The sequence below is a fragment of the Acipenser ruthenus genome, chromosome 7 (genome assembly GCF_902713425.1).
Source record: "Acipenser ruthenus chromosome 7, fAciRut3.2 maternal haplotype, whole genome shotgun sequence".
NCBI classification, from domain to species: Eukaryota; Metazoa; Chordata; class Actinopteri; order Acipenseriformes; family Acipenseridae; genus Acipenser; species Acipenser ruthenus.
The window spans coordinates 7951350-7976148 of record NC_081195.1 but is presented as its reverse complement, the minus strand read 5'-3'; the positions used below and the strand labels follow the sequence as shown (position 1 = coordinate 7976148).

Sequence of the window (24799 nt, the reverse complement as noted above, 5' to 3'; positions counted from 1 at the left end):
TTTCCCCTCTCTCCCTCCACTTCATCCCCACTTCTCTCTCCTTTCACCCCTCTTGCCCTCCCTCTCCCCTCTCACTGTATGTCTTCCCTCCCTCCCCAGGTGAGACGGACGGGATTGTGCGCACCTTTGACCTCTTCACAGCGTACAAGCCGGGGTATTTCGTGGTGGACGTGCTAGCGAGTGACCTGGCAGGACACAGTGACACAACCACCCTCGGGATCTACATCCTGCGCGACGACCAACGTGTGAAGATCGTCATCAACGAGATCCCTGAGCGAGTACGCCAGTTCCAGGAGGAGTTCATCAACCTGCTGTCCAACATCACGGGGGCCATCGTGAACACGGATGACGTGCAGGTCAGTCCAACCACCGACCACTGCAGAGGACACTGTCCAATGCCTGTCCACTGCACGGGACACTTTTCAACCTTCTTTCATTATAGAGACACAGAACGTCCAGTATGCATTACACTGGTGAAAGCATGTCCGATACATATTTCCACTGTCTGCTTGACTTGTTATTTATGAGTCTTACCAATGTCCAACATCTGTCCTACACACAGCACATTATCCCCAGTCCTGTGCGTCATGACAGGAGCTATCGTTCAGATTACTTTACCAAACTCATCTGTGCTTTATGCTTCCACCCTGATATACCACTCTGTCTCGTCTCACAGTTCCACGTGGATAAAAAGGGGCGCGTGAACTTCGCTCAGACGGACATGCTCATCCACGTGGTCAACAAGCAGACCAATCGCATTCTGGACGTGGAACGGTGAGCTGCTAATACTTTACACTGCAGTCTTCCATTCATTCAAATCAACGACAGAGCGGCTGGGCAAATTGCACAGTTCCAGATTACACCGCTGATCGAGCTCAGTAAATTAGGGTTCATTAGGGTTAAACTTTTTTTTCGATGCATTGTACTTGTTAAATAAACAGAGTACTCCAAGAACGTTAATGGAGTGCTGCCTTCAGTTCCTTCGTGTGCAAACCCGTGAGCTTGTCTGGTTGTTCGGCTTCCTCTTTCATGGATTCACTACAGCTTTCCAGGGACTATCATTCAATATCCCAATTCTATCTCACGGCTAAGTGTTTCAGGTCCTGGATGTTTCTCTGTCGCGTGCAGCACTAAGACTGGGTCCGGCGCTGAGTTGTATCATTTTGATTGGCAGGGTGATCCAGATGATTGACGAGAACATGGAGCAGCTTCGGAATCTCTTCCGGAATTACAATGTGCTGGACGTGCAGCCCGCCGTGTCCGGGAGAGCCCCCGATGACCTCACCACGCTGCAGGTCAGAGCAACTTCCTCACTACTTACTCGTTCGGTTGTGTTTTTCAGATATGGGTTGTTCATGCTGTAAGCTATACTTTTATTTAAATAAATAAATAATATATATTAGAAGTAGGACTAACAAGTACTAACATAATGCTTGTATTTGAAAGGGAGTAATTGATAAGGGAGTAACATTTTAAAGTCTCCTTTTCTCTTCCCCCTTTCTCTCCATATCCCTCTCTCCCCATCCTCCCCCCCCCCCTCTCTCTCTCCCCTCTCACAGATGGCGATCATTATCCTGGCGGTTCTGCTGTTCCTGGCTGCCATGCTCTTCATCTTCATGAACTGGTACTACCGCACAGTGTAAGAGAGACATATTTTACATGTTTTCATTCATTTATGAATTAACATTTATTTTTACCCCATGCTGCGTGTTGGTTTTGTGATGTGGACCGATTCCCACTGAGAGCTAGGTTGTGACCTCCAAATTAATTGAATTTGTGACCAGATTCGATACAGGCATCAGCTAAAACGTTTGCCTACTTGCTTCTTATAGTGTTCTAATACATATGCAGAATAATCTTCTAGTACTTTAGTTTGTTATAAAGGATAAACAATATTAGACCGTTATTAAAAATAACAAGTTATAGCAATGCATTTTTATAAAGCATGCCAACTAGGTTATTGTTGTGTAAGAACCCTTATAAATACTCTTTGAAATAACAAGATATTTACACTAGTAATACGAGAGAAATATATTATTGTGCCATTATGCCACTCTTTTTCCGTGTTAATAAACATCAACACATTTTAGTTGCACATTTATAGATGCTATATACATGGATCTTTTAACTAAATTGCAACCAAACATTATAATTTATTATTTATTTCTTAGCAGACGCCCTTATCCAGGCCGACCTTACAGTTGTTACAAGATATCACATTATTTTTACATACAATTACCCATTTATACAGTTGGGTTTTTACTGGAGCAATCTAAGTAGTACCTTGCTCAAGGGTACAGCAGCAGTGTCCCCCATCTGGGATTGAACCCACAACCCTCCGGTCAAGAGTCCAGAGCCCTAACCACTACTCCACACTGCTGCCCTAACACGCTGTGCAAAGTCCTACTGAATGATCATTAATAACCAACCTGCTATATGCTACATTATTTTTCCACACAGACACAAAAGGAAGCTAAAGGCAATCGTATCTGGCTCTACAGGTACGTTAAACTATTTTAAAAAAATCAACTAATCACAGTCAAGCATTTGTCAAAATTGCAGTACGTCTTATATAAGTTAATATGAGGTGTGCAGGGCGTCTCTCATTGTAGAAGAGATGTCATCTCGTGCAGTTTGGTTTATATAAGAAGACCCTACACACCACATATTAACTTATTATAAATCACATGGATGAAGATGCATAATATTGCATAATATTTAGTTATGTTCAGTCCAGAATCAACTGCCACGGTCCCTAAATAATGCATGTAGGCCTACAGGTGTTGTGCTGTGTTGAGACTATTTATTAAAAACAGAAGTGTAGCCGGAGAAACTACGGGACTGTCCTGACCATACAGGGACTGTTGGCATGTATGAATTAGGTGTGGTGTTCTCTGCACAAGATGACATGTGCACACAGGGTAAGATGTACTGGAATTTTGGCAAATACTTCACTGTGATTGGTTGATTTCTGATATGTGATTTATAATCCTGTATGCAGATGTTATCCCATGCATGGAACATTACAATAAAAATTCATCAGTTTTTTGTCTTTGTCTTTCCACTCTTTTCCAGGCAACCAGGGATTCATGGACATCTTAGACATGCCCAACACCAACAAGTACTCTTTCGAAGGGTAGGGTCAAGATACTTTCAAACCAGTTGTTAGGCCTTAGATAATGCAATTGAATGCGTGTGTGAATGCGTTTTATTAAAGTTTATTTTAACTTTTTTTTTAATGATTTTTGTAATAATGTTGTTGAGGGTTTCATTGTTATTTTGTTACATTTATCATTTAACTGTTCCAGCAAAGCTTGCTTCTGAAAAGCCTCCTCAAGGTGGTGTGGGGAAGCATATCAGTGTTGCACGAGGTTTTCTCCTGGATGGTCATCTGTTCCTTTTCATTTGATTTGTAGAATCAATTAAATAGAATCAAAGCGTCCTTCTAGAACATCACAGGGGGGATTGCCAACCTTGCAATTTAGTTTTTACTGACAAACAGCCTTACAGTGGCGGGTTTTTTTACTGACATCCTTTAAAAAAAAAACTTAACCAATGAAATTCATTATAAATTATGCTATTTTATGTACCGTAAAACTTCAATTAAACGCCTCTGGCGTTTCTTTACAATATTTGCCTGCAGACCCGGCGTGATTATATTAGATCTCTGGCTTCACATGCTTCATGCGGTCATTTGAGAAGCCGCTATCACACAACCTTGTAGCAACATCGTAACTCAATTTAAACATTCCAGCAACTTTGTTAAAAGGTTGTGTGTCAGTGGGAACTAAATAACTGTTTTGTTTTATAACAAAATTACATTGTATTGTACACCCTCAAGTATAAAGTGAAAGTATTATTACGGTATTTTTATATGCACTGGTTAACAAGGATACGGTATGCAAAACGTTGGAAAATGAACACGTAGAAGAACGAATTTGTATTTAAAAACGGAATTAGATCTACTATTGTTAATAAGAATAATACAAACTTCTAAAATGATTTTAAAAATGAACACTAAAAGCAGTAAGTATCATTATCAAAAATTTATTTATTGTTTAATCTCAAACTTGTACATTGTTAATATAACAAAATGTGTTCAAATACACCAAGAGGTTTGTATCTGGCCTACTTTCAGCATGCTTAAAATTATCAAACTTTTAATAACTGCATTAAACAAATATGCATTACATGCAGGCCCACCTTAAATTATGTTTTCTATTATTATTTATTTATTAATCCTGAGAGTCACTTTCATCACACTCAAGCTCCTCCTCAGCTTCAATGGCAATGACAGAGACCCGGCGCTTATTTACAATATTTGCCCCGGACCCGGTGCCTGTTTGAGACAGGCTATTATTTGAGACCCGGCAGTTATTTTTTTGTTTTACAGTACTTACATTTCTTATTTATTTCTTATGGTTATACATGGACATATTTGCAGACTGGGTCATTTTTCATTATATTTCTCTCAAATTTTGTTTTATTTAGTTTTTTTTTTCCACAAATTTCTAATAAAACATTTTTTTTAAAAATAAAACAACTCAATAGTAGTATATCGGTAATAGTATACATCATGTTTTAGCTGCATACATATTTTTTATTAAACATTATCATTTGTTTTTGTTTGTTTTTTTTTGGGGGGGGGGGGGGGTTACATTTTGATATAAACAGACCTTGCACAGACAAATAATTTAGTTACCATAATTTGCGACAGTAACAGTAAAGTACAGTTCCCCACTTTTTTAATTAACTGCCTATTTATATTAAATACTACCCATGCACTCTATAAAAATAGAATAAGATAATAATATATATATATATATATATATATATATATATATATATATATATATATATATATATATATATACACTGCCCTACTATTGTTGTGCTATGACAACATTACACTGTAGGATTTGTATTTCAATCCCATTGCACTGAAGCAGGGCTCCAATATACAATAAGCTTGGGGTTTCTCAGTATTTAAACACTAAGCAAAGCAGATTCATTCATTCAAATTTATTCAAGACCAAAACAGCATTTGCTCCAGTGCAAAGGTTGCACCACTTGAAATAAAACAAAGAATTAGCATACTAATACAAAATACAATCAAACAAGCCATATTTTTCCCAAAAGGAATAAACAGCTAATGATGCTTAACGACGGTATCTTTCGACTCCCATTCCAGCCGACAGGTGCAAAATCTGCACATCATTATTTTGTCACTGTCAGCTGCATACACCCCCTCATGCTGAAATTCTTTGCAGCGTTGTTTAATTGTTATGCACGGTTTAGGCATTTTAGAAACAAACATCTCTTCTCTTCGATCACAATTTGAATTCCCAAATGACTTGCTACAAATTATACCTCTGTGCAAGTGCTAGTCAGAGCTTCTGTGTCCCTTCAGAACGTGTCCATGGTAATGGCTGAGCCTTGACAACTACGATTGCAAGTATTTGTTTTAAGTATTTTTTGTATAAACCTCACAATTTAAAAATGTCATTCTATGTTTGCTTTTATAATGATTTTTCGTTTTAATTTCGTTTTATATGTTGCATTTCGTTTTATGTTTAATTTAGTTTTACATGTTGCATTTCGTTTTATTTCATTCTATTTCGTATTTGCGAAAGACACAGGGCTCTAGTCATTTGCTTCGTTGGTCTGAAGCTGGTGCTGTTTTTAAAAGCAGTCTTGATGGTCAGAATTTGATCCAGAATGCCTGTTGAGAGTTGATTTCTTATGTGTAGGTTCAAACCCTTTCTGATTTTTGCAGTACTGTGTGGCAAAACCAACAAATGAATGGCAAACTTGGCAAGTGTAGGAAAGTGTGGCTCTCCGCTAGCTGTCGACGAGATCGCAATTTTGTGCCAGTATTCATCAGCCGCCAGATCCCGTCTAAGATCCATGAAGTCAGTCATTTCTAGGCTATCCAGAAGCTCATGCGGTTCTGTTCTCCTTGGAGTACTGGGTTCAAATACAGCTGATTCCTTCCTTTATTTTTAAGAATTTTATAATTTCCTATATAGACAAACTGAGAAACAATACCTAACTTGTGAACCTGCTTAAAAACATATTTTATGATTAACAAAATGTTGGAATAGAGGTGTCCATATCAGTATCTTAAAAGTATTATATTTCCATGTTCCTTGTGAAGAATTGTTTCACTATCAGTAATATTTAATAAAACTCAAATAACCAAAGAAAACAAAACAACTAATTCAACCTATTTAAGAAGGGCTTCAGAGTCGTTTGAACTGTAGCTCTGTACCAATGCTGCCGCCCTGTGGCGAGTAAGTGGAACTGTCATGTCAAAGCCATATCTGTTGATACAATTGAAGTGTTTTTGTTTAGTATTGGGCGGTACAACAGCGTTGTCTCCAAGCTCGGAATTTGGAATCATATTTCAAACCTTAGGCTGGCTTTGCATCGCTCCAGACTGGCCCACAGGCCCTCACTCCTGCTTATTCTGCTGTTTATCGATTCCAGGGCAAACCCGGTGTGGCTGGACCCGTACTGCCGCAACCTGGAGCTGGCAGCACAGGCAGAGCATGAGGACGACCTGCCGGAGAACCTGAGTGACATCACCGACCTGTGGAACAGCCCCGCCCGCACACACGTACGTACACACACACACACACACACACACACACTGAGGCACACAGGCCACCACAAGTGAAGCAACACACTGTATGTAGAAGTCTTCTTTCCATCCTGTAATAGAGTTTACATCAGAGTAACATCAATAATGACGATCATCATACAGAAATTATGAAGTCATTATTGGGTAAATACAGTGTAGTTAAAGAGGTAATGCTTTAAACACACACACTTTTGTCTCTGTGAAACAAGGCCAAGCACTCTGCATGCATGCATGCAAAGCTACTTGAAGTCCCTCGGGTGGCTCTGTAAGGGTGAGGAGATCATGGTTGTCAAGTTGTCATGTTTTAAATGAATGTATGGTGAGATCTACTGCAACAGAGCACCCTACTTTGTATGTAATAGTGTGTGGTTACACTGTGGCCCTTCTACAAGTTTACCATGGTATTGGTACAGTTTTACCATGTTTAGACTATGTGTTTACTGTGTTTATTAATATGCTTCACACAATACATTACATTACACATTTTTCACAATACTTACCTGTGCTCTTTTACACTTTGCTATGTTTTTACTATGGGAGATGTCATGCTGTTACACCGGTGGTCCGTGCTGCTCCTTCACTGCGCTCTGCCCCTCATCTCTCCCCACAGGGCACGTTTGGTCGAGAGCCGCAGGCGTCCAAGCCCGAGGATGACCGTTACCTGCGTGCAGCGATCCAGGAGTATGACAACATCGCCAAACTGGGCCAGATCATGAGGGAGGGGCCCATCAAGGTAATCCAGAACCAGAACTGGAACCAGGCTCTTAGAGCAGCTAACCAAACAGGCAGAAATCCCTCCGAGCAGTTCCAGGCCCTGTTTTTTCTATGAGTTTAATAAGACACACCTGAGCTTGTTACCTGTACGTTGGGGCTACTCAAGCACAAATCAAAACCTAGAATGAGCGAAACTGCTATGCAATAAGAGTCTTATTCCCATCTCTGCAATAGAGTTTACATTGGAGTAACATTGTCAGAAACAGCCATTATTATACAGAAGTAGTTATATAATTGTTGAGTAAATACAGTGTAATTAAAAGGAGTAATGTTTTAAAATAAATGTTCTTGCTTCTTATCATGACCAGTAATGCAACAACATACAGTAATATTAGAACTGCTGCTGCTCACCACTTAAAGGGTATATAAGGACCTTTTTATGTTATTGTGTTACATGTTCCCATGTGTTGCTACAACTGTTTAAGTAAGGTGTGTGTATTGTTTTAATTTTTTTTTTTTTAATTTGTAAATTGCATTCCCTGCCTCAAGATGGCTTCACATGTACGTGCACGGATCTCTCAGAACTACATTTTATCATCCTCCTGCTCACTGATAAATCCATCTCAGCTACATATGTGAGCATATGTGGGAAATGTAATTCTGAGAGGTCCATGCAGGTTAATATATTTGAGTTTCTGCACTCCCATGGAAAAAACCCCTGGCAGGTCTCAGGTCTGTGCCCTGGCGCTCTGAACAGTGTCTCTCGTTGCTCCTAATACGGATTGTGTTGCCATCAGGGTTCACTGCTGAATGTCGTCCTGGACGATTATCTGAGGCTGAAAAAGCTGTTTGCAGCCAGACTGGTCACCAAATCAACCAGCAACGGAGACCAGTCCTCTGTGACTGAGGTGGGAGCCGAGTGCAGAGTGCTCTCCTGTCTCTCCCTGATCTCCTTCCACGCTCGCTTTGCAGTGTGTGTGTGTGTGTGCGTGTGTGCTGTGTTCACTTTCAAAGGGTTTTACTCTCTTGAATACTTTAAGACACTCCATTCTCAACTCCTGCACATTAACAGCAATGAGCACTGGATTACAGTATTCTCAGCTCCCCAGCACTGTCATTACCCTGAAACTTCATACTGTGCACTCGTTTAAACACTTTGCAATACACTTTTTCTGGGGTGTCTAAAAACATCTCCTTGACGCCTCCTGTCTCTTATGATATAGGAGTGTTCCCTCCAACAACACTATCCAGTATCTTCCAGAGATGCATGGGAGTCTGGTAGTTTTAGAAATACGAATGTTTCAACAAGAAGTCATTCTACTTTTTAGTATTTCTAAATTTAGCACAATTGATTGTTTAATACGATTGCTTGTTTAAAAAGACTGCTTTTAAAAAGGGAGAATCTGGTTTCAGTGGAAAACAAAACAAAGTGTTTACAGTCCTACAAAAAAAAAGGGGTTGACTCGAGTCATGCAACTCCAAGTATCCAACACTGCGCACAGCACTTCTGAGGCTGTATGTTCTGGACTGGGTAACAATGCTTGTGTGTGTGTTCTGATAGATATGTAGGTCCAAGACCCTGAAGTGTTTCTAACTGCTGTCTCCCCTGTCTGTCTGTCTAGCTAATCCAGAGCGACCTGGATGAGGACGAGGAGGAGGAACGCAGTCCTGGCCGTGGAGGGACTCTGCGCTTCAAACACAAGCTCCCCGTGGAGTTCAAGGGTCCCGATGGGATCCACACCGTGCACGGCAGCACAGGCACCCTGCTCACCTCCGACCTGAACAGCCTGCCCGAGGACGACCAGAAGGCGCTGGTGAGGTCCCTGGAGGCCCTGCACAGCGAGAGCGGGCCCTACAGCGAGCGCAATGCGCGCACAGAGTCCGCCAAGTCAACCCCGCTGCACAAAGCCAAGGAGGGGATCTCGGGGATCTCTGGGAGCCCCCTGGAGATCACGGAGCTATGACTAGCGGAGGCCTCGCTGGTTTGATAGGACAGGGGGACCCTCCAGCTAGGGGGGTCCAGGATAGTGGGGTTTGTGTGCGGTTTGTGGGAGGGGAAGTGTAAAAAAGCTATTGTGGAGAAAAAGCCTGTTGGACGTTTGTGACGGAAATGCACATTTCTTAACGCTAACAGGCAACCTGTTAAGACAACAGCATGAACGCTTCCATGTGCAAACCAGAGAACGATACTTCAACCACACTGTGCACAGCCAATCAAACCAGCAAGAGGCCAACATTAGTTATTTTTCCAATTAATATTGAGGGTGAGCAAGAATGCCTAATAGGGGAAGAAGCTGGGAACAAGAATTGAAGATAGGACTGACTCTTGAGGCAGCAGATACACAAGATAGCAGTTTGGAGAAAACATTCAGAATGGAAAAGACCAATAAGCACAAACATACTGACCAACAATAGTATAAGAAACCTAAAATAAGCTTCTTTCCAGAGGCCTGAGACTACGATTTCAGTCATTTTCTCCACCTGCAGTAAAGAGCAGTCCTGAGTTTTATTATTATGGGACCTGGTTTTCAATGCAGGGATTAAACTCAGAACTCCATATCTGGATTGCCGTACTTTGCTGCTAGGAAAAAAAGTTGACTGTACTAAAGATTATGGTTTAATAAAACTGGGCTTGACTGTTGCAACACTCCGCAGGGAAATGATGCAACACCAAGTAGTTAATGAACCTTCATGCTATGAGACGGTCATCTTGAGATCAAGCAATTTTATTTGACTGTCACCACATACTTGGCATCCATTTAAGAACAATGAAGCATTTTTGTCCAAATCAACACTGCCACTACTTACAATTATTCCCCACCCACCACCATTTCTTTTGGCAATTTTTATTTATTTATTTAAAATAAGCTACAATTTGAAAGACATGCTGATTTACCAAAACTGTTTTTTTTATATATTGTATTTGTTTTATTTATTTTATAAATTGTTGTTTGTGTGTGTGTGTGGACAACTTAATCCATTTGTATCCCCCCTGGTTTTGTATATTTGTTTTTATTTGATAGTTTCAGGGGTATTTGTTGCAAATCATGTTGAATGACCTGTACTAATAAAAAAAAAAAAAATTGATATGCAACAGGTTTGCTTTGAGAAATCCTTGGATAGGTTCAACAGGTTTATGCACTTCTCAGCCTGGCCAGAGGAGAAGAAAGTGTTGGGAACCAGATTAGACCTATTGAGATGGGCAGAAGCAGATTGTATTTAGAAATGGTAAACGAAACATTGAAGACATTGAGAAAGACTTCTACTCGAAATAGTGCTAAATTTAGAAAAACTAAAAAGAAACAAGTGTTTATTAGTTCTGGCAACTGTAGTAGAAGAAACAATGACAACATTTTCATAAGTCTTTCTCTAGGTCTGCAGACCCAATTGCTCAGTTTTCCGGGTAAAACTTTTCCAAGCATTTATTACTCACTGCCTGAAATGCTTCCCGGAGGACCTTCTGTTCTGAACATTGGGCTGCTGCACCAATGTGAAGAAAGGTTCCCTCAGAGTCAAAAGTCCATCCTGCCAACATAGGGAAACTTAACTGGAGCAAAGTAGGTGCAGCCACTGACTATTAAGAATTCCTTGTGATGTGTAGCAGGAGTATGTCATGTTTTAGTGCTGTAACCCTGGCTTGTCAGCTCAGGCGGTGGCGATAGGCAGGGAGGGTCGATGGAAGAGGAGGTCACTTCAAACCATGGCCCCTGACTGTAAAGGGAGATGGGGTTATATTTAACTGCATGATTACTATTGGTAGCTGTCACAGATTGAAGTCTGACATAATGTGAGAGTTCCCTCCTTAATCCAGTGTATGCTTGATTTACAGGAACTGTTAAAGAGCTTTCCTGTCAAGCAGATGTTTGTTGCTGTGCAGGTGAATTTTTAGTTTTCGAAGCCTATACATAGCTTTGCAAATAGGATGTCGGTCCAACGCATGGTCTGGAAACTTGAGGTGCATGTCTAATACGATTAAGATTAACTGATTGCCAAGTGAATATGGGCAGAAGTAAAAGAAAGAAAACCAAGAGACCACACAAGGTTTCAGAATAATTTATTTTTATTAGTCTGTCAAAAAACTTAGATCAGAAGTAGAGAGCCAGATGCACACTCTTTGATTAAAGACATTGAGATCTGAACAGAGAAACAAAAACAACAAGGCTTTATTTATTTGCAAATCTGCAGGTATGAACTGGATCACACATTGATACTGGCATGCCATTATGACTCCAATGACTAGGATCAGGAAACATTCACTTTAGCTTTAAAAACACCACAAATTAGGACGTGCAACAAAAGTACTGCCAAATAAATGAATAGAAAGCTTGTATTAGGAAAATAATTCAAGTCACACCCGTTTCACCAGTCACCTGGAAATGCAGTTCCCTAGCAACTATGGGTCCTTCAATCTGGTGGTTGCCAAAAATCACAGTAGCAAAGGCCTTTCAAGAGTCAAACTAAAAATGCAAGGATCTCAGCTAGCCAGTCAGAATGCCTGAAAATAATTTACTTATATTTCCAACAGTCTCTCAACCCTTTGTGTACTTCAGGTTAGCAAATAACTTGTACCTACACACTGCTTTTCTGCATGTAAAAAGGATGGCAAATTCCTTGTAAATAAAAATTGGAACAGGGATGGAGTTATACCGTGTCACATAAAGCAGCTCAAGAAAAGACTTTTCTTCAACGTGGTGGTCACAATAATAAAATGTAGTTGTTGGTTCAGTTAGGGAAAGTCAGATTCTTGCACCCCAACTTTGGAGGAGTATAAAATTACCACCCCACCTCTTCAGAGAGACGTGCGTATAAAATGAGACACTGGCCTTGGCCATCCAGTAACATTTAAAAGCCATCAGAACTATACCCACAACCTAAAAGTAGAATAGGCTAACTTCAATGCTAAGGTTCAAGGCCCCCCCCCCCAACCAATTTATCTACAGCATTCAAATCCCCCATTTCATTCCCTGTATTCACCTCCAACATGCCGTGCATCTAAAATGGAGAAACAGTTGCTGGTTATAGTACAAGCTGATTTGCTTCTAGAGAAACACACAAATCTATACAAGAGAGATCACATTCCCTCCCTCACCCAAAAGCGATTGACAGTTCCCATGTTAGCATGGTATTGTTGTGCAGCCAGGTTATAAGCTAAACGCACAAGCTTGATTCTCTTAAAAGGAAGTCGAACAAGAATAAACTAAATACAATGCTGTCATTTTGAATTTAAAAAAAAAAAAATCTCCGTTGTGTTCATTCTGTATTTCTTTAGTTCCACACATGGCGCCTACAGTGTTCAACAGCCTGAAAAAAAAAAAATTAAGCAGATCAAAGTTAAGTCAATGTAAGTTGAACAGAGTAGTGTACTAGTGTTACAGCATTAACAGTTATGCTGCTCAAAACAATTGTATTAATAGTCATAAGATGGGTATTTTAAGCAATGCAAACCCCCAAATCCAGAACTGAAATACCCTCAATCTAATCTGAAACCAGCAAATCTGTTGATGGCAACATGCAAATATTGTGCAATGAAGTCTATGCTGGGAAAGGCGTCCCTATTGCCCTGCACCCTCCAGAGTGTCACTATGGTGTTCGATCACCACCTACAGTACACTAAACAGTCATGACATTTAATTAGACACTGGAGAAGAGTGTTGAGGAGCCTGCACGGAGGATGAGGAGGCATGTAGTTCACTCACATTGCAGCGGGAGGCAGTATCCACGTTCTTGCACCAGAAGGACGGTCCCCAACTGCACTGTTCGCTTCCCAGCAGGTTGGACTTAACTGCACTTGCACAGGCTCCCAGTTTCTGAGAGAGAAAGACACACAAAAAGTTTCAGGTCAGAAAATGGTCATCGTACGGATCCGATATAGCAGGGCCCTCAGTTATGAGGGTCTTCATTCCAACATGAGCTCTCAATTAACAATTGATCTAATTTGTTCAATTGGACATGCGTGTCAAGGTCTTTTATAGTTGAAGATTTTAAAAATGCACTTCATTCAAGGTGCACCATCTAATTAAATATTTTGAGGCATGGAGAGAAGTGTTAATTTGTGCAGTTAATTAGACCAATTAAATAATAATTGAGAGCTCAGGTGGAACAAAAGCTAGAAGACATTGTGGCTCTCCAGGAATGGAGTTCAAGACCCCTGCAATACAGCCATGCACACCTTTAATATGATAAGTAAATAAAATAGTCCAGAATAACACATATACTTTTTTTTTTTTTTTTAAGATACACATATGCATTAAGTTTCCTCGGGTCACACACACAGGCTGTAAGCATGTACTCACAGTGCAGACAAAGTCAGGATCCATCATCTGCAGCAGGAGCTGAACAAGCATCGGCTCATACTGTTCCACCAACTGGTCACACTGCAGAAGAGAACAAGACCACAGATAAAACCACCAGCTCAGAATTAAAATGGGGCAGGGAAGTGGGTACAAAAGACAGACAATCATGTGTCTATGTACAGTCTCTAAAAATTGCAGTTTTACAACTTAATGCCACAAGATCACAGCAAAGCAGGGGGTAGGCCAATTCACACAGAGAGTAGTGAAGGCACAGAATATTGATGCTGAATCAGTTAGATCCAACAGTTTTGCGGTAAACCAGCTACGAGGAGCTGGACCAGAGCACCTGCCTTGAACGGACCATGGCTCTGCACACAGAGGAACAATCAACCTACTCCTCCAGTCCCACCAGCGCCCCACTCACCTCCTCTTGCATGGCTGCAGGAAGGAAGCTGCACACTTTCTGCACAGCAGCCTCGATCTCTGTCTCCGTGGCATTCTGCTGCAGGATCCCATCGATATAACTCACTGCCATCTTGCACACCTGACAAAAATCTCCTGCCTTGAAGCGAGCATGGTCCATTGCCGCTGTGGAAATACAGAGAAGTTCAGAATACAAGTGCAGTCTCAGACACTGTACACTTACAACACACTGCAATAGTAATTACAATCAGCAAAATTCTGTATTTATAGCAGGGTGCACTCACGGATATAGAGGCGGCTGACGTCCTTGCAGAGCCCCAGCACAGTGCAGATGGTCTTGGTGTCAACCTGCTGGATCAGCAGCTCGATGATGGCCTGGCCATAGGATTCGATAAGGTCGCGGCACTGGGCAGAGAGGGTGGCGGGCAGGATGGAGCAGACCTTCTCTACAGCATGGATTACCGACTCCTAAGAGAAAACGACTTTAGGACTGGGGATCTGGATCTGGCTAAACCCCATCTGCACCACTTTACAAGCGTGAAACTAACACTAGGGGTTATGCTTTTGCTTGGCACATGCAATATTTTTTTTTTGTGGGGGTGGGGTTGAAAGTTTTAAAACTAGAAAAGTATCCACTAGATGAAAAATATTTAAATTACAATTACTCTCTCTTCATAGTTTCATAACCCCCCCCCCATACACACTTATTAAAAGTAGGGCTGTGCAAATACTGGGCATTAAAAGGTCAGCGACAGGTGAAAGGAAAACTTGCATAAAAACACCTTGAGTATTAAGTACAACACTTAAGGATGCATTTCCCTTAACTAGGGTTTTGACATGTGTGTTAAGCTGCTTTCTGCAACACCCTTAAACTCAAGGAGAAAACCCTACCAGTGTAAATACTGCACAATAAACCCTCCCGTACCTCAGTCTTCTCCTGCTCCACCATGCTCTCGATCTCCTTCATGACGTACTCACAGATAGCACACCCTGGGGAATCACGGACCTTCACCAGATTCTGCCAGGAGGGGGAGCAGAGAAAGGGGGTCATCAGACCACTTTAGCACCAAGACATTTATATTTACAATCACTTTAAAACTGAGCTATTGTGGATGTTCTTCTTAAATAACCACACACAATGTTGTTAATGTCCAACGTATTCAATATGGAGTAGTAAAATGACAAGTTCATCTGGCCTCCAAGCACACAGGTTAATTTAGGAGCCAAATGCCCCCACCACCCCCAGTCCCAGTTTATGTAGACACCTGAGCTTGTTACCTATACACTGTGGCTAACTAAGCTCTTGCCGAGACATGGAATGGGTGAATCTGCTATGCAATAGGAGTCATATTTCCATGCCTATATAATGGAGGTACCTTGGCAGGCACAGAGACCTTGGTGGCCTGGATGACCTTGGCAGCTGGGAACAGCTTAGCAGCGACGAGAGTCTGCATGGGAACAGACTTCACAGAGGAGGAACAGAACCCAGCTCTGGCACAGATGTCTTCAGGTTTCTGCAATGCAATACAAGAATAAGTATACAAGATCAGAAAGGAGCATTAACCACCACTTAAACAAATTTGCTTAGCTGTTATTAGCATAACAATTGTCTCGTTAACAGAATAACGGGTTGAACGGCAAGGGATGAAACAAAGACTATAATGTATATCTTAAATAATAATAACAATAAATCCCAATTCTGTAGTCCTGGCGTTGGCATCAGACTAAACAGAGGGTAAACTGCCGAAAGCCAGCCTGCATTATCAAAGTTGATACAATAATCTGAAGTTGCAGGCAGATCAACGATTTTTCCTTTAGTTCAGCTGAGCTATAATATATATATATATATATATATATATATATATATATATATATATATATATATATATATATATATATATATATATATTTTATGTATCTATAGATCTATATATAAACACACACATTCTACATATCACAAAAAAAAAAAACACAAACCCACACCACAAATGAAATTTTAGCAAAATGTCATGCCCACTGTAGCACTGTTTTTCTGTGCGGTTTTCCCCGGTAGCCCTACAGGCATGCCATCGCTAGTGATGGAAACATCTGTAAGCCATTCCATGAGCCTCCTCCACCTTTCAGTGCTCATGCTTTTACTCAAGTGCCATGGGTTCAAAAACAACCACACATCAGCAGCACTTTTACCAGATACAAGAGAGAAATCAGATTGTTTACCTTGTATCTCCTCAAACTCTCTGCATCACAGACCACTAAGCTATCCAATTCCAACAGCCTTTTACAAACCCCCCTCATCCACACACTTGTATCTGGTACCAGGCTTTTTTTTTTTTTTATATATCTCCAAGGTACTACTAGGGAGAAGCAGAACTATACACTACACCACAGCAAGTAAAACAAGCACTAGGGGTGAGGCTACTGAGTTTTCAGCAGACCTACCTGGTCCTGTAGTTCAGAATGGGACAGAGTAATGGAGGAGGATGGGGGACAAAACAGAACAAAAGTGATTAAAAAGGTCAGAAAAAGAGATTGCTAGAAGAGTGGCATTGTTATGATGTTCTCCCAACATCTGTATTGTTTTCTGTTCCACACTAAAATAAAAATGAGCCCCCTCCCTCTTTGAAAGGACAGTGGATTTATTACATCTGCTTTGTCCCCATGTAAATTGCTTCCATTTTTTTTTATTGAAACAAATGTGTTACATTCTTTAGGTTTACTGTTTGGTGCACTCATGTAATTATTTTTTAAAAAATTATATAACACTTTCTGGTTTGCATACATCCATGAAAGGTAATATTAGCTGCATGCAAATACAAACTCCCTCCTTTCTGCAAGCTTGGCTGTAGCTTCTAAAGGCAAAACAAATGCACTCAAAAAGGCACTATATTTCAGAAATTTTTATATAAGCTGGAAGGTCTAAAGCTGGAAGGTATCAAATCGTAACAATGCCACTGGCAAAGCACAGATTTAGTTTTAGCAGGGTTTCAGCTGCTGTACATTCTGGTGACAGAGCAAAAGTTACCAGCTCACATTCCTCACAGCGTGACTACAATTACCATTGCTTTAAAAGAAACTGAAATTTTCAAAGTACGTCTGAACTAAAACCCTGATAAATGAACGATGGAGAACAAAACAAAAAAAAGTAATTACTTGAAATGACCAGTTATTTATAAAACAAATATTTTATACACATCTTTTGAAAAACAAAACACAAAACTAGGGCTGAAATATAAATCATTCCATCTACTTTGTTTGTCAAGTAACCCCAGAATTTCAAAGTCTCCTTTAGTTCAATCTTGGTAAGATGATCTAATAGGATGCAATTTATTCTCTCCCCCGGTCCCAAAATAAAGCCACTTACCATGGACATCAACTGCTGGATAACAAGTGGACCATACTGGTCGACATACTCTTTGCACTATATATAAACAAACAAAAAACAAACACAGCATTCAATAACTCAGTAAAAAAAATAAATACAATAATATTTGTTGCCCATTGTCCATTTTAACCCCTACCCAAATATGTTTAACGCATTAGTTTAATCTACTTTACACATTTTATTACAATCAAAAACAACCCACAGGTTAACAATGAAATGATGGACTAATGATCCAGAACTAGCCAGACAACAGAGCTGCATGAAGGAGCTAGGAGCTCACCATTTGGTTCTTTGGAAAGAGACACCACACCCCCCATGTGGGGTAAACTTAGCACTGGACTAAATGGTTTGTGACTGACACCAAATGCAACACACATTCAGAGGGATGTATGGTTAGGTCATCTGGGATATGCGTCCCTTAAAAAAGGGATAACAAATTAGTCACTTGAGGTTCTATAGACACACACAGCCTCATCACAGCTCTCGCCCACGTGCTGCTCACCAGATCAGCCATGCCAGACCCCAGCAGGTCACACTGCTCCTTGATCTGTTCGACGATCCTAGTCACAAATGAGGAGTTGGCCTTGGCCTCTGCCTGAGCATCGGAAACCAGTGTCACGCAGTCTTTGCACACGTCTCCATCCTCCTGGGCACGAAGAAACACAAAACGTGGGACATTAACCTTCCATCACCATACATGGGCTGCCATTCCTAGAGGGACATTCCACTGCAGACTTTTTAAAAAAAGCTCATTTAAGTTTTATAAGCAATTTGAAACACTACATTATTTGTGTAATTATTTATAATGTACACTACATTATATTTGTGTATTACTTATATACAATTTATTTCTTAGCAGACACCCTCATCCAGGGCGACTTACAGTTGTTACAAGATATCACATTATTTTTACATACAATTACCCATTTATACAGTTGGGTTTTTACTGGAGCAATCTAGGTAAAGTACCTTGCTCAAGGGTACAGCAGCAGCGTCCCCCACCTGGGACTGAACCCATGACCCTCCGGTCAAGAGTCCAGAGCCCTAACCACTACTCCACACTGCTGCCCTAACACGCTGTGCAAAGTCCTACTGAATGATCATTAATAACCAACCTGCTATATGCTACATTATTTTTCCACACAGACACAAAAGGAAGCTAAAGGCAATCGTATCTGGCTCTACAGGTATGTTAAACTATAATTAGTCAAGCATTTGTCAAAATTGCAGTACGTCTTACACACGAGAATACATTTTCATAAATAAACCATGTTACTTGTGCTCAGCACATCACAGCAAAAATGCATGTTCTTTAATGCTTATTGAAATACTACAAATTCAGAAAAAAAGATAAGTTCCTTTCTTACGCAAGTTTGAAAACACTGAATGTTCTGTATATAATTCAATAATAGTTTCATTTAATAATTAAATAATAATTTAATAATAATAATTTAAAATCAAGTCAATTTATGAATACTGTATATCTAAAAGAACTTCTAAAATAGGCTTCCCTTCTAAAATTGAAGTTTTAAATATAAATCATTGTATTTCAAACATTTAACCCACCCGATTGCAACAAAACTGATTCAGCTCATCGGTATCAGAATGGGTTTGAACTGCTACGCACGCAATGGCAGTCTTATTACCATCCCTGGAGGGGGCTCTCAAGATACAGCTAATACAAGTGAGATGAATAAAAGTTTCTCCCCTATATCCCAGTTATCCCGGAGGACAGCTAGTCCTGCCCTCTCCTTACCGCAGGGGGGGCCTCCTCAGTTTTGCCCTGGGGGTACAGCAGCAGGGGGATGTTAGCGATGAAGGGGGACACCACCTTGGAAAGGTCAACCTCAGGAATCTCGTTGGACAGGATCTGCTGGGCAGCGGCAGCAGCAGCACCCAACTGCTGCTGCAAGGATTTGCAAAGGCCCAGGGCACAGCAGGCTACATTCGGGTCCTCCTGAGAAATAAGAGTTACACCGTTTTCAAAAAGATCAGAGGATATGGAGTGCATTACACAACACAGACCTACCATCCCCAGAATGCTCTATCACGCAAGTTTAACCAAAGCCAGGATTCATAAAAACAAAATTAATTATAATAAACGTAATCTAAAACTAGCTTTTTAAAAAAATCATTACATTAAGGAAGGAATTCAAGAGTTGGGAGGTGCAGCGACAAGACAAAAACCACAGCCTAGGGCACACAGATTGCAGTTGAAAATAACACTTCCTCTATTTAACAAATCTAATAAGGTTTGAGTTCTTTGGTTTTCGGCCAAGAATCGCTTTTCACAAATAAGCTCAGCATGATCAGAGCCCCCCGCCCTGCCAAGCTGAAGGCAAGATGCACCAAGGTGATTTGATAAGCCAGTCATATGCCCATGACTGCACCACTCTGCCTACTGTTTGAGCAGCCGCTGCTAATTAAGTCCATTCATGACACCAACTAGCTACCAATTTGGATCCAATTCTGTGTATATTTTCTGTATTAGTTAAGATAAGAATACCTATTCAAGACATGAGCTAAATGCATTTGCAAAGCCAGTTAAAAGCCTAGTTCCAGATAGTTTCTCCAATATCATACCATGGCAGGAAGAAAAAAAAAAAAAATCCCAAACTTAAGGTTCTGCATTGCTAGTAAACTAATAGATCAGTCCTTCAACAGATTATTGATTAAATCGGATTCATTTTTGCAGTGTAAATGTTAAATGCTTTCTATATAGTTATAAAAGTTTCATATGAAAATTAGCCTTAACTTGGATACTATTATTACTATTTCTGACACTACCTCACTGATATCCCTCATGGAGATGGCTTAGAAGTTGAACTGAAGCACTTAGAACACACTGTAATATAAGCCACTAGACACACACAGGAGAGATTCACCAACACAGCAACAGATTCTTACCAGCTCTCCCTTGACGATGCCCATGACAATGGGAAAGTAGTTGTCCACCATATCCTTGCACTCATCGGACACACCCTTGTCTGGAATCAGCTGACATGCCTTCTCCAGGTAGCCCAGGATCTCCGTCTGCAAACAGACAAAGTGAGAGTGAGGACACCTGTTGGCTAAGGGTGTAAAGCAACATCAGAAGCACTATACTGGTTGTCACAATCTCATACGCATTACTAGACGCGAAATTAAAAGCATACCTCTGTTGCATTGTCCTTCAGCAGGTTGCCAACAACACCGAGGACTTCCTTGCACAAGTCACATGGCACAGATTTCTTTAAAAAGAGAACAGGAAGGAACTTAAAATCACTTTGCCACAACCCTGAGAATGGATTCATTTTCTACAACAGAACTATAGTATCAGAAAACTAGCAGCTTCACATGCAATCAAATTTTATTTAAACAAAGTACCATTATAAAATTAACATGCTTTTGATCAAGTGTTTTGAAGTCAAGGATGAACCGCACAATTAACTTTTACAATGGAGTTTCTGCTGGTCAAAGATTCTCACTCGGTAGCCTACTAGTTACTGACTCGCTTGTTAATCAAAGTAGCGTCTTCAAATCTACGTGTCTGATACTCACAGCAGTTGGCTTGTTCCAGATGTTTTGCTGGCAGTGGGCCACAGCCCCACACTGAGAGGCCGTCTTGACATTCTGGCACCAGTAGGGTGGGCCCTTCACACACTGCTCCTTCCCCAGCAAAGGAGAAGCCACAGCTAGGAAGAGGGGGGTAAAAAAAGGAGGGAGGGTGATTAGGGGTACAAACCTCATGGGGAGTGCAAGACTTCATACATGCCAACAGTCCCTATATGGTCGGGACAGTCCCGATTTCCTAGCAAATGTCCCACGTCCTGATGCATAGGAAAATAATGGTTCTGACACATTATATATATATATATATATATATAAAAAACTCATTCTGCACAGTAGAGTTAGTGAAAACCACACGCTGTGCTCTTCACGCAGCTGACACATCTGCTGATTGCTAACTTACCGTTATACAAAGATAAGAATGCTTCATCGTGTCTGTTTACTGTAATGCTGGTCGTGTAGTATTGAGCTGAGGGGATAAGTCTTATTATATGATACCGAGTGTTTTTTGCGTATGACCCCTCCCATGTGTATGATGCGTATAAACCCCCAAGCTGCACTATTGTCACTGCCTTTTCTGCAGGAAAAGGGGCGGGAGAGGGGGGCGAAGCAAGGTTAAAGTTCAGAAGTAGGAAGCTAGATTTGCAAAGCATGACTCAATACTCACATGACCAGTCAGCCCCTGTTACTCACACAACTGAAGCCAAATAAAAGAAATTCTATAGTAGTAGGTCAAACAGCAGACTTATTTATATTAAATGAAAATAAGTTCAACCCCAGCAGCCTGTGCTTCTGACCCATTTCCAATTAGAAGTTTAAGATTAGGTTTGTGCACTCTATGAATTACTCAATTATAAAATTCAAACGATGGATTTTTTGCAAGGCCGCAAAACAAAAATCGGAACCACCTCATGCCTTACCAAATCTGAGATGTACTAGTATCCAGCAGCATGGCAGTAAGGAATACGTTGCAATGTTGGGGTCACGTAATTATACCCAGTCCGATTTAGAGAGCCAGATGTTTCTTACATGCAAAACGTGGTTTGTTACCCCTCCCCGAGGAAAAGATAAAACCAGCTAATATGTTACAAAACAAAAAATAGTTGACAATCTTTGACTGGCCATTACACACCAAACATGCCCAGTTAGACAGACTACAGTAAGTAGCTCGCCATTTAAAAAGCAACACAGCTAGATTGCAGACTTCACTGCGCTAACTGTGGACTACTGTACCTCAGGGTCTGTAAAACCAACCATGCATGAACAGCAACTTACCAAATTAACTTTACATTCTTAGTTAACGAGCGAGTAGCAGGGTTCTGAATATAATGTTACACACCCCCAAGTGTTGCTACAAATAATGTAGCTACATTTTCATTGATAACATCCTGACAACTAAAGTCTGTTTCAAAGCGCTCGTGAAAATGTCTGCTCTAGTCCACTGCGTGCAAGGATTATTGCCCACATTGTCACAATCCATGATGTGATATGGAACAGAAAAAGCCAGAGCACTTTGATTTAGATCCAGATTTATTTTGAGGATAGCAAAACCACACAACTAAAATAGTTAAACCAGTGCATTGAAGTGGAGCAAAACAAAAAAAAAGTGAACCGAAACCAGAGAAAAGGAAGCATACTGTACTTTCCATCTCGGACATGCAAGACATCTAGACATCACAGTGGGCACAAAGGTAAAGAATATACACGAGGGCTATGGGAGAAGATAATGTTATGCCAATTAAATAATCAAATTAAAGGCTTGCTTAAGCTTTAAAATGTGCACTACATTATCACCAACGTTGTCAATGGGAAGAATTAAAGATTGAATCACATAGGTGATCGCTCCTTTCTAGTAAAGGATGGCACAACTCCTATACAGTAGAGAGCTTCCTGGAAACCCAGAAATACCATAACAAAATCCAGTTCTCTTGACAGAGTTTCAGTTCAGCAAGTTCATCTTACAAAAAAACACTAGCTGCACAACCTAAAATGAAAATCCCCTGAACTGAACTTCAGGTGTCCCTTCTGTAACTAAAGAATTTGGGTACTTTCTGTTCATTGGTTATCCGTGTTGAAACTGCACCTGTTATGAATTTAGTTAAACCACCACTGATTACACACAGCTGTAGAGAGCTACTTGTTCATATTTCCTTAATATTTATTAAATGTGTTTCCACACTGTATGCAGGTAGTCTAGTTAGAAGATTGTTCATAAAACAATGTCTTCGAATCCGACTAAAAATCCTGCATGAAAATAAACCAGTCACAAGGGCAATGTGTCAGACTTCCTGAATGTGTCACCGCGTGACCAGAACATACAACAAAGTAAAAACACATTTTTATGGCTGCATACAAATATAATGTAGTTCTCTAAAACACATGTAGCCACTGATTATATCCAGGATGGATTTACAACAAAGACTTAGATGCTGTAATTCTTTGTGGATTTTTTTGTTGTTGTAGAATTGCTGGGTCGGGGGTAAGAGAGGATTACTGCGGGTCATTAAAAAGTTATTCGTATTTAGGGTACGAAATTTAACACTGTTTCCATTTGAAATATGCAGCAAGCAGTTGCAGAATACCAATTTTAGCTTGCACCTGGCGGGGAAGCGCAATTCTTCCCAGTACAGGATATACCACGTTCAACACAACGTAAATACTAAAAACGAGCTTGTCCAGGCCGCATTTTTTTTTTTTTTTTTTTTTTTTAATCTGATTAGCCTATAATTCAATATACAAAGGTTTGGGTAAGAAGATATTCGCTCAAAATAAATAATAAAATAAAAACAAAAGCACATATATACATATATATATATATATATATATATATATATATATATATATATATATATATATATATATATATATACACACACTGTTTATGCCCCAGCACCACATCTTATTCAAAGTATAAACAAAAAATAATAAACAGAAAAACAACAATAAAACAAACGTAGTAAACACAAAACGTAAAAAATAAATAAATAAACAAATACAAATCGGTTAGTCATGTTTGCTTGCACTGATCGCCCGGGCTTGGTTGTTTGTTGAATAACTTTTAATATTTAATAAAAACCATCTTACTGTGTCTCGTCCCTTAACTTACTATTAATAATATATTAAAGTTTGTATTGTACCTGTGGAGATTAATAGAAGCGGAAGGAGAGATATCATCTTTTTTTTTTTTTTCGTATGTTTTTGGAAGATAATGTTTTCTCTGCCTTTTCGTTGTGCTTAGTAGCTGCTGCAATGCGGTGTACGGGTTCAGCGACTCAGCTGAGCTTTAAATGCACTGGGTGCGTTCACGGAGATCATTCTGACCAGTTTAGCCAATTATCTTCTAAGAATGATCTCCGTGAACGCACCCATTGGCTAAATTGCTCCGAATGATCTCAGTGAACACACCCACAGACTGCTGGTCAGGTGACTAGTGTGACTGAACAAGAACAGGAACGAGGAAACGACATGGTAACATGGGACCCTGCAAACCCCCAAGGGAAAGGAGAAACAAAACCTTATTTCCTTACACTGCCATCTCCCGCACAGGAGACAGAAACACCCTACGCAGACAAGTTGAGGCAAAGCACAGTGTTTTCAAAGCGTTTACTCTATTCTTTAATTTAATTCATATTTTTTTAAAGGAGAAAAAATATGTCACTTTTATAAAAAAAAAAAAAAAAACGACTGAAGTAAACGCTTTGAAAACATGTCTCAGGCTATTTCGTAGCAGATTCACGTAGTAAATTGCATACTAAACTAATTGTTAGCTGGTGTTTGGTCGCTGCCATCTCTTGA

The 24799-nt window shown here is 40.2% G+C and overlaps 2 protein-coding genes across 2 annotated transcripts in view; one reads left to right on the top strand and one right to left on the bottom strand.

Moving 5' to 3' along the window:
- Positions 1–10576, top strand: part of LOC117415382 (cadherin-23-like) — a 185392-nt gene extending 174816 nt beyond the window's left edge. The window contains exons 60-69 of the mRNA XM_059026260.1: positions 100–356; positions 677–774; positions 1175–1295; positions 1560–1639; positions 2461–2501; positions 3076–3136; positions 6490–6619; positions 7254–7376; positions 8155–8265; positions 8980–10576. Coding sequence (XP_058882243.1) covers positions 100–356; positions 677–774; positions 1175–1295; positions 1560–1639; positions 2461–2501; positions 3076–3136; positions 6490–6619; positions 7254–7376; positions 8155–8265; positions 8980–9321 — 1364 coding nt within the window. The 3' untranslated portion in view covers positions 9322–10576. The remainder of the gene's footprint in view (positions 1–99; positions 357–676; positions 775–1174; positions 1296–1559; positions 1640–2460; positions 2502–3075; positions 3137–6489; positions 6620–7253; positions 7377–8154; positions 8266–8979) is intronic.
- Positions 10577–11394: 818 nt separating this feature from the next.
- On the bottom strand, positions 11395–24291 carry LOC117415987 (prosaposin-like). Its single transcript, XM_034026983.3, has 14 exons — positions 24142–24291; positions 20996–21129; positions 20611–20685; positions 20363–20488; positions 19212–19412; positions 17958–18101; positions 17435–17491; positions 15450–15587; positions 14999–15091; positions 14358–14541; positions 14075–14238; positions 13651–13731; positions 13054–13164; positions 11395–12658 (listed from the first exon to the last, which is right to left on the bottom strand). The coding sequence occupies exons 1-14, from the start codon at positions 24176–24178 to the stop codon at positions 12623–12625; spliced, it is 1581 nt and encodes a 526-aa protein (XP_033882874.3). The 5' UTR covers positions 24179–24291; the 3' UTR covers positions 11395–12622.
- Between the last annotated feature and the right edge of the window lie 508 nt (positions 24292–24799).

Bases quoted from the DNA above. Each gene is read 5' to 3' on its own strand.
- LOC117415987 (XM_034026983.3), bottom strand. From the start codon at position 24,178: ATGATATCTCTCCTTCCGCTTCTATTAATCTCCACAG. The intron at 19,413-20,362 runs GTAAGAATCTGT...CTTATTTCTCAG, and splicing joins GCATCGTCAAGGGAGAGCTG to GAGGACCCGAATGTAGCCTG. The intron at 18,102-19,211 runs GTAAGGAGAGGG...CTTCGTGCCCAG, and splicing joins CTGAGGAGGCCCCCCCTGCG to GAGGATGGAGACGTGTGCAA.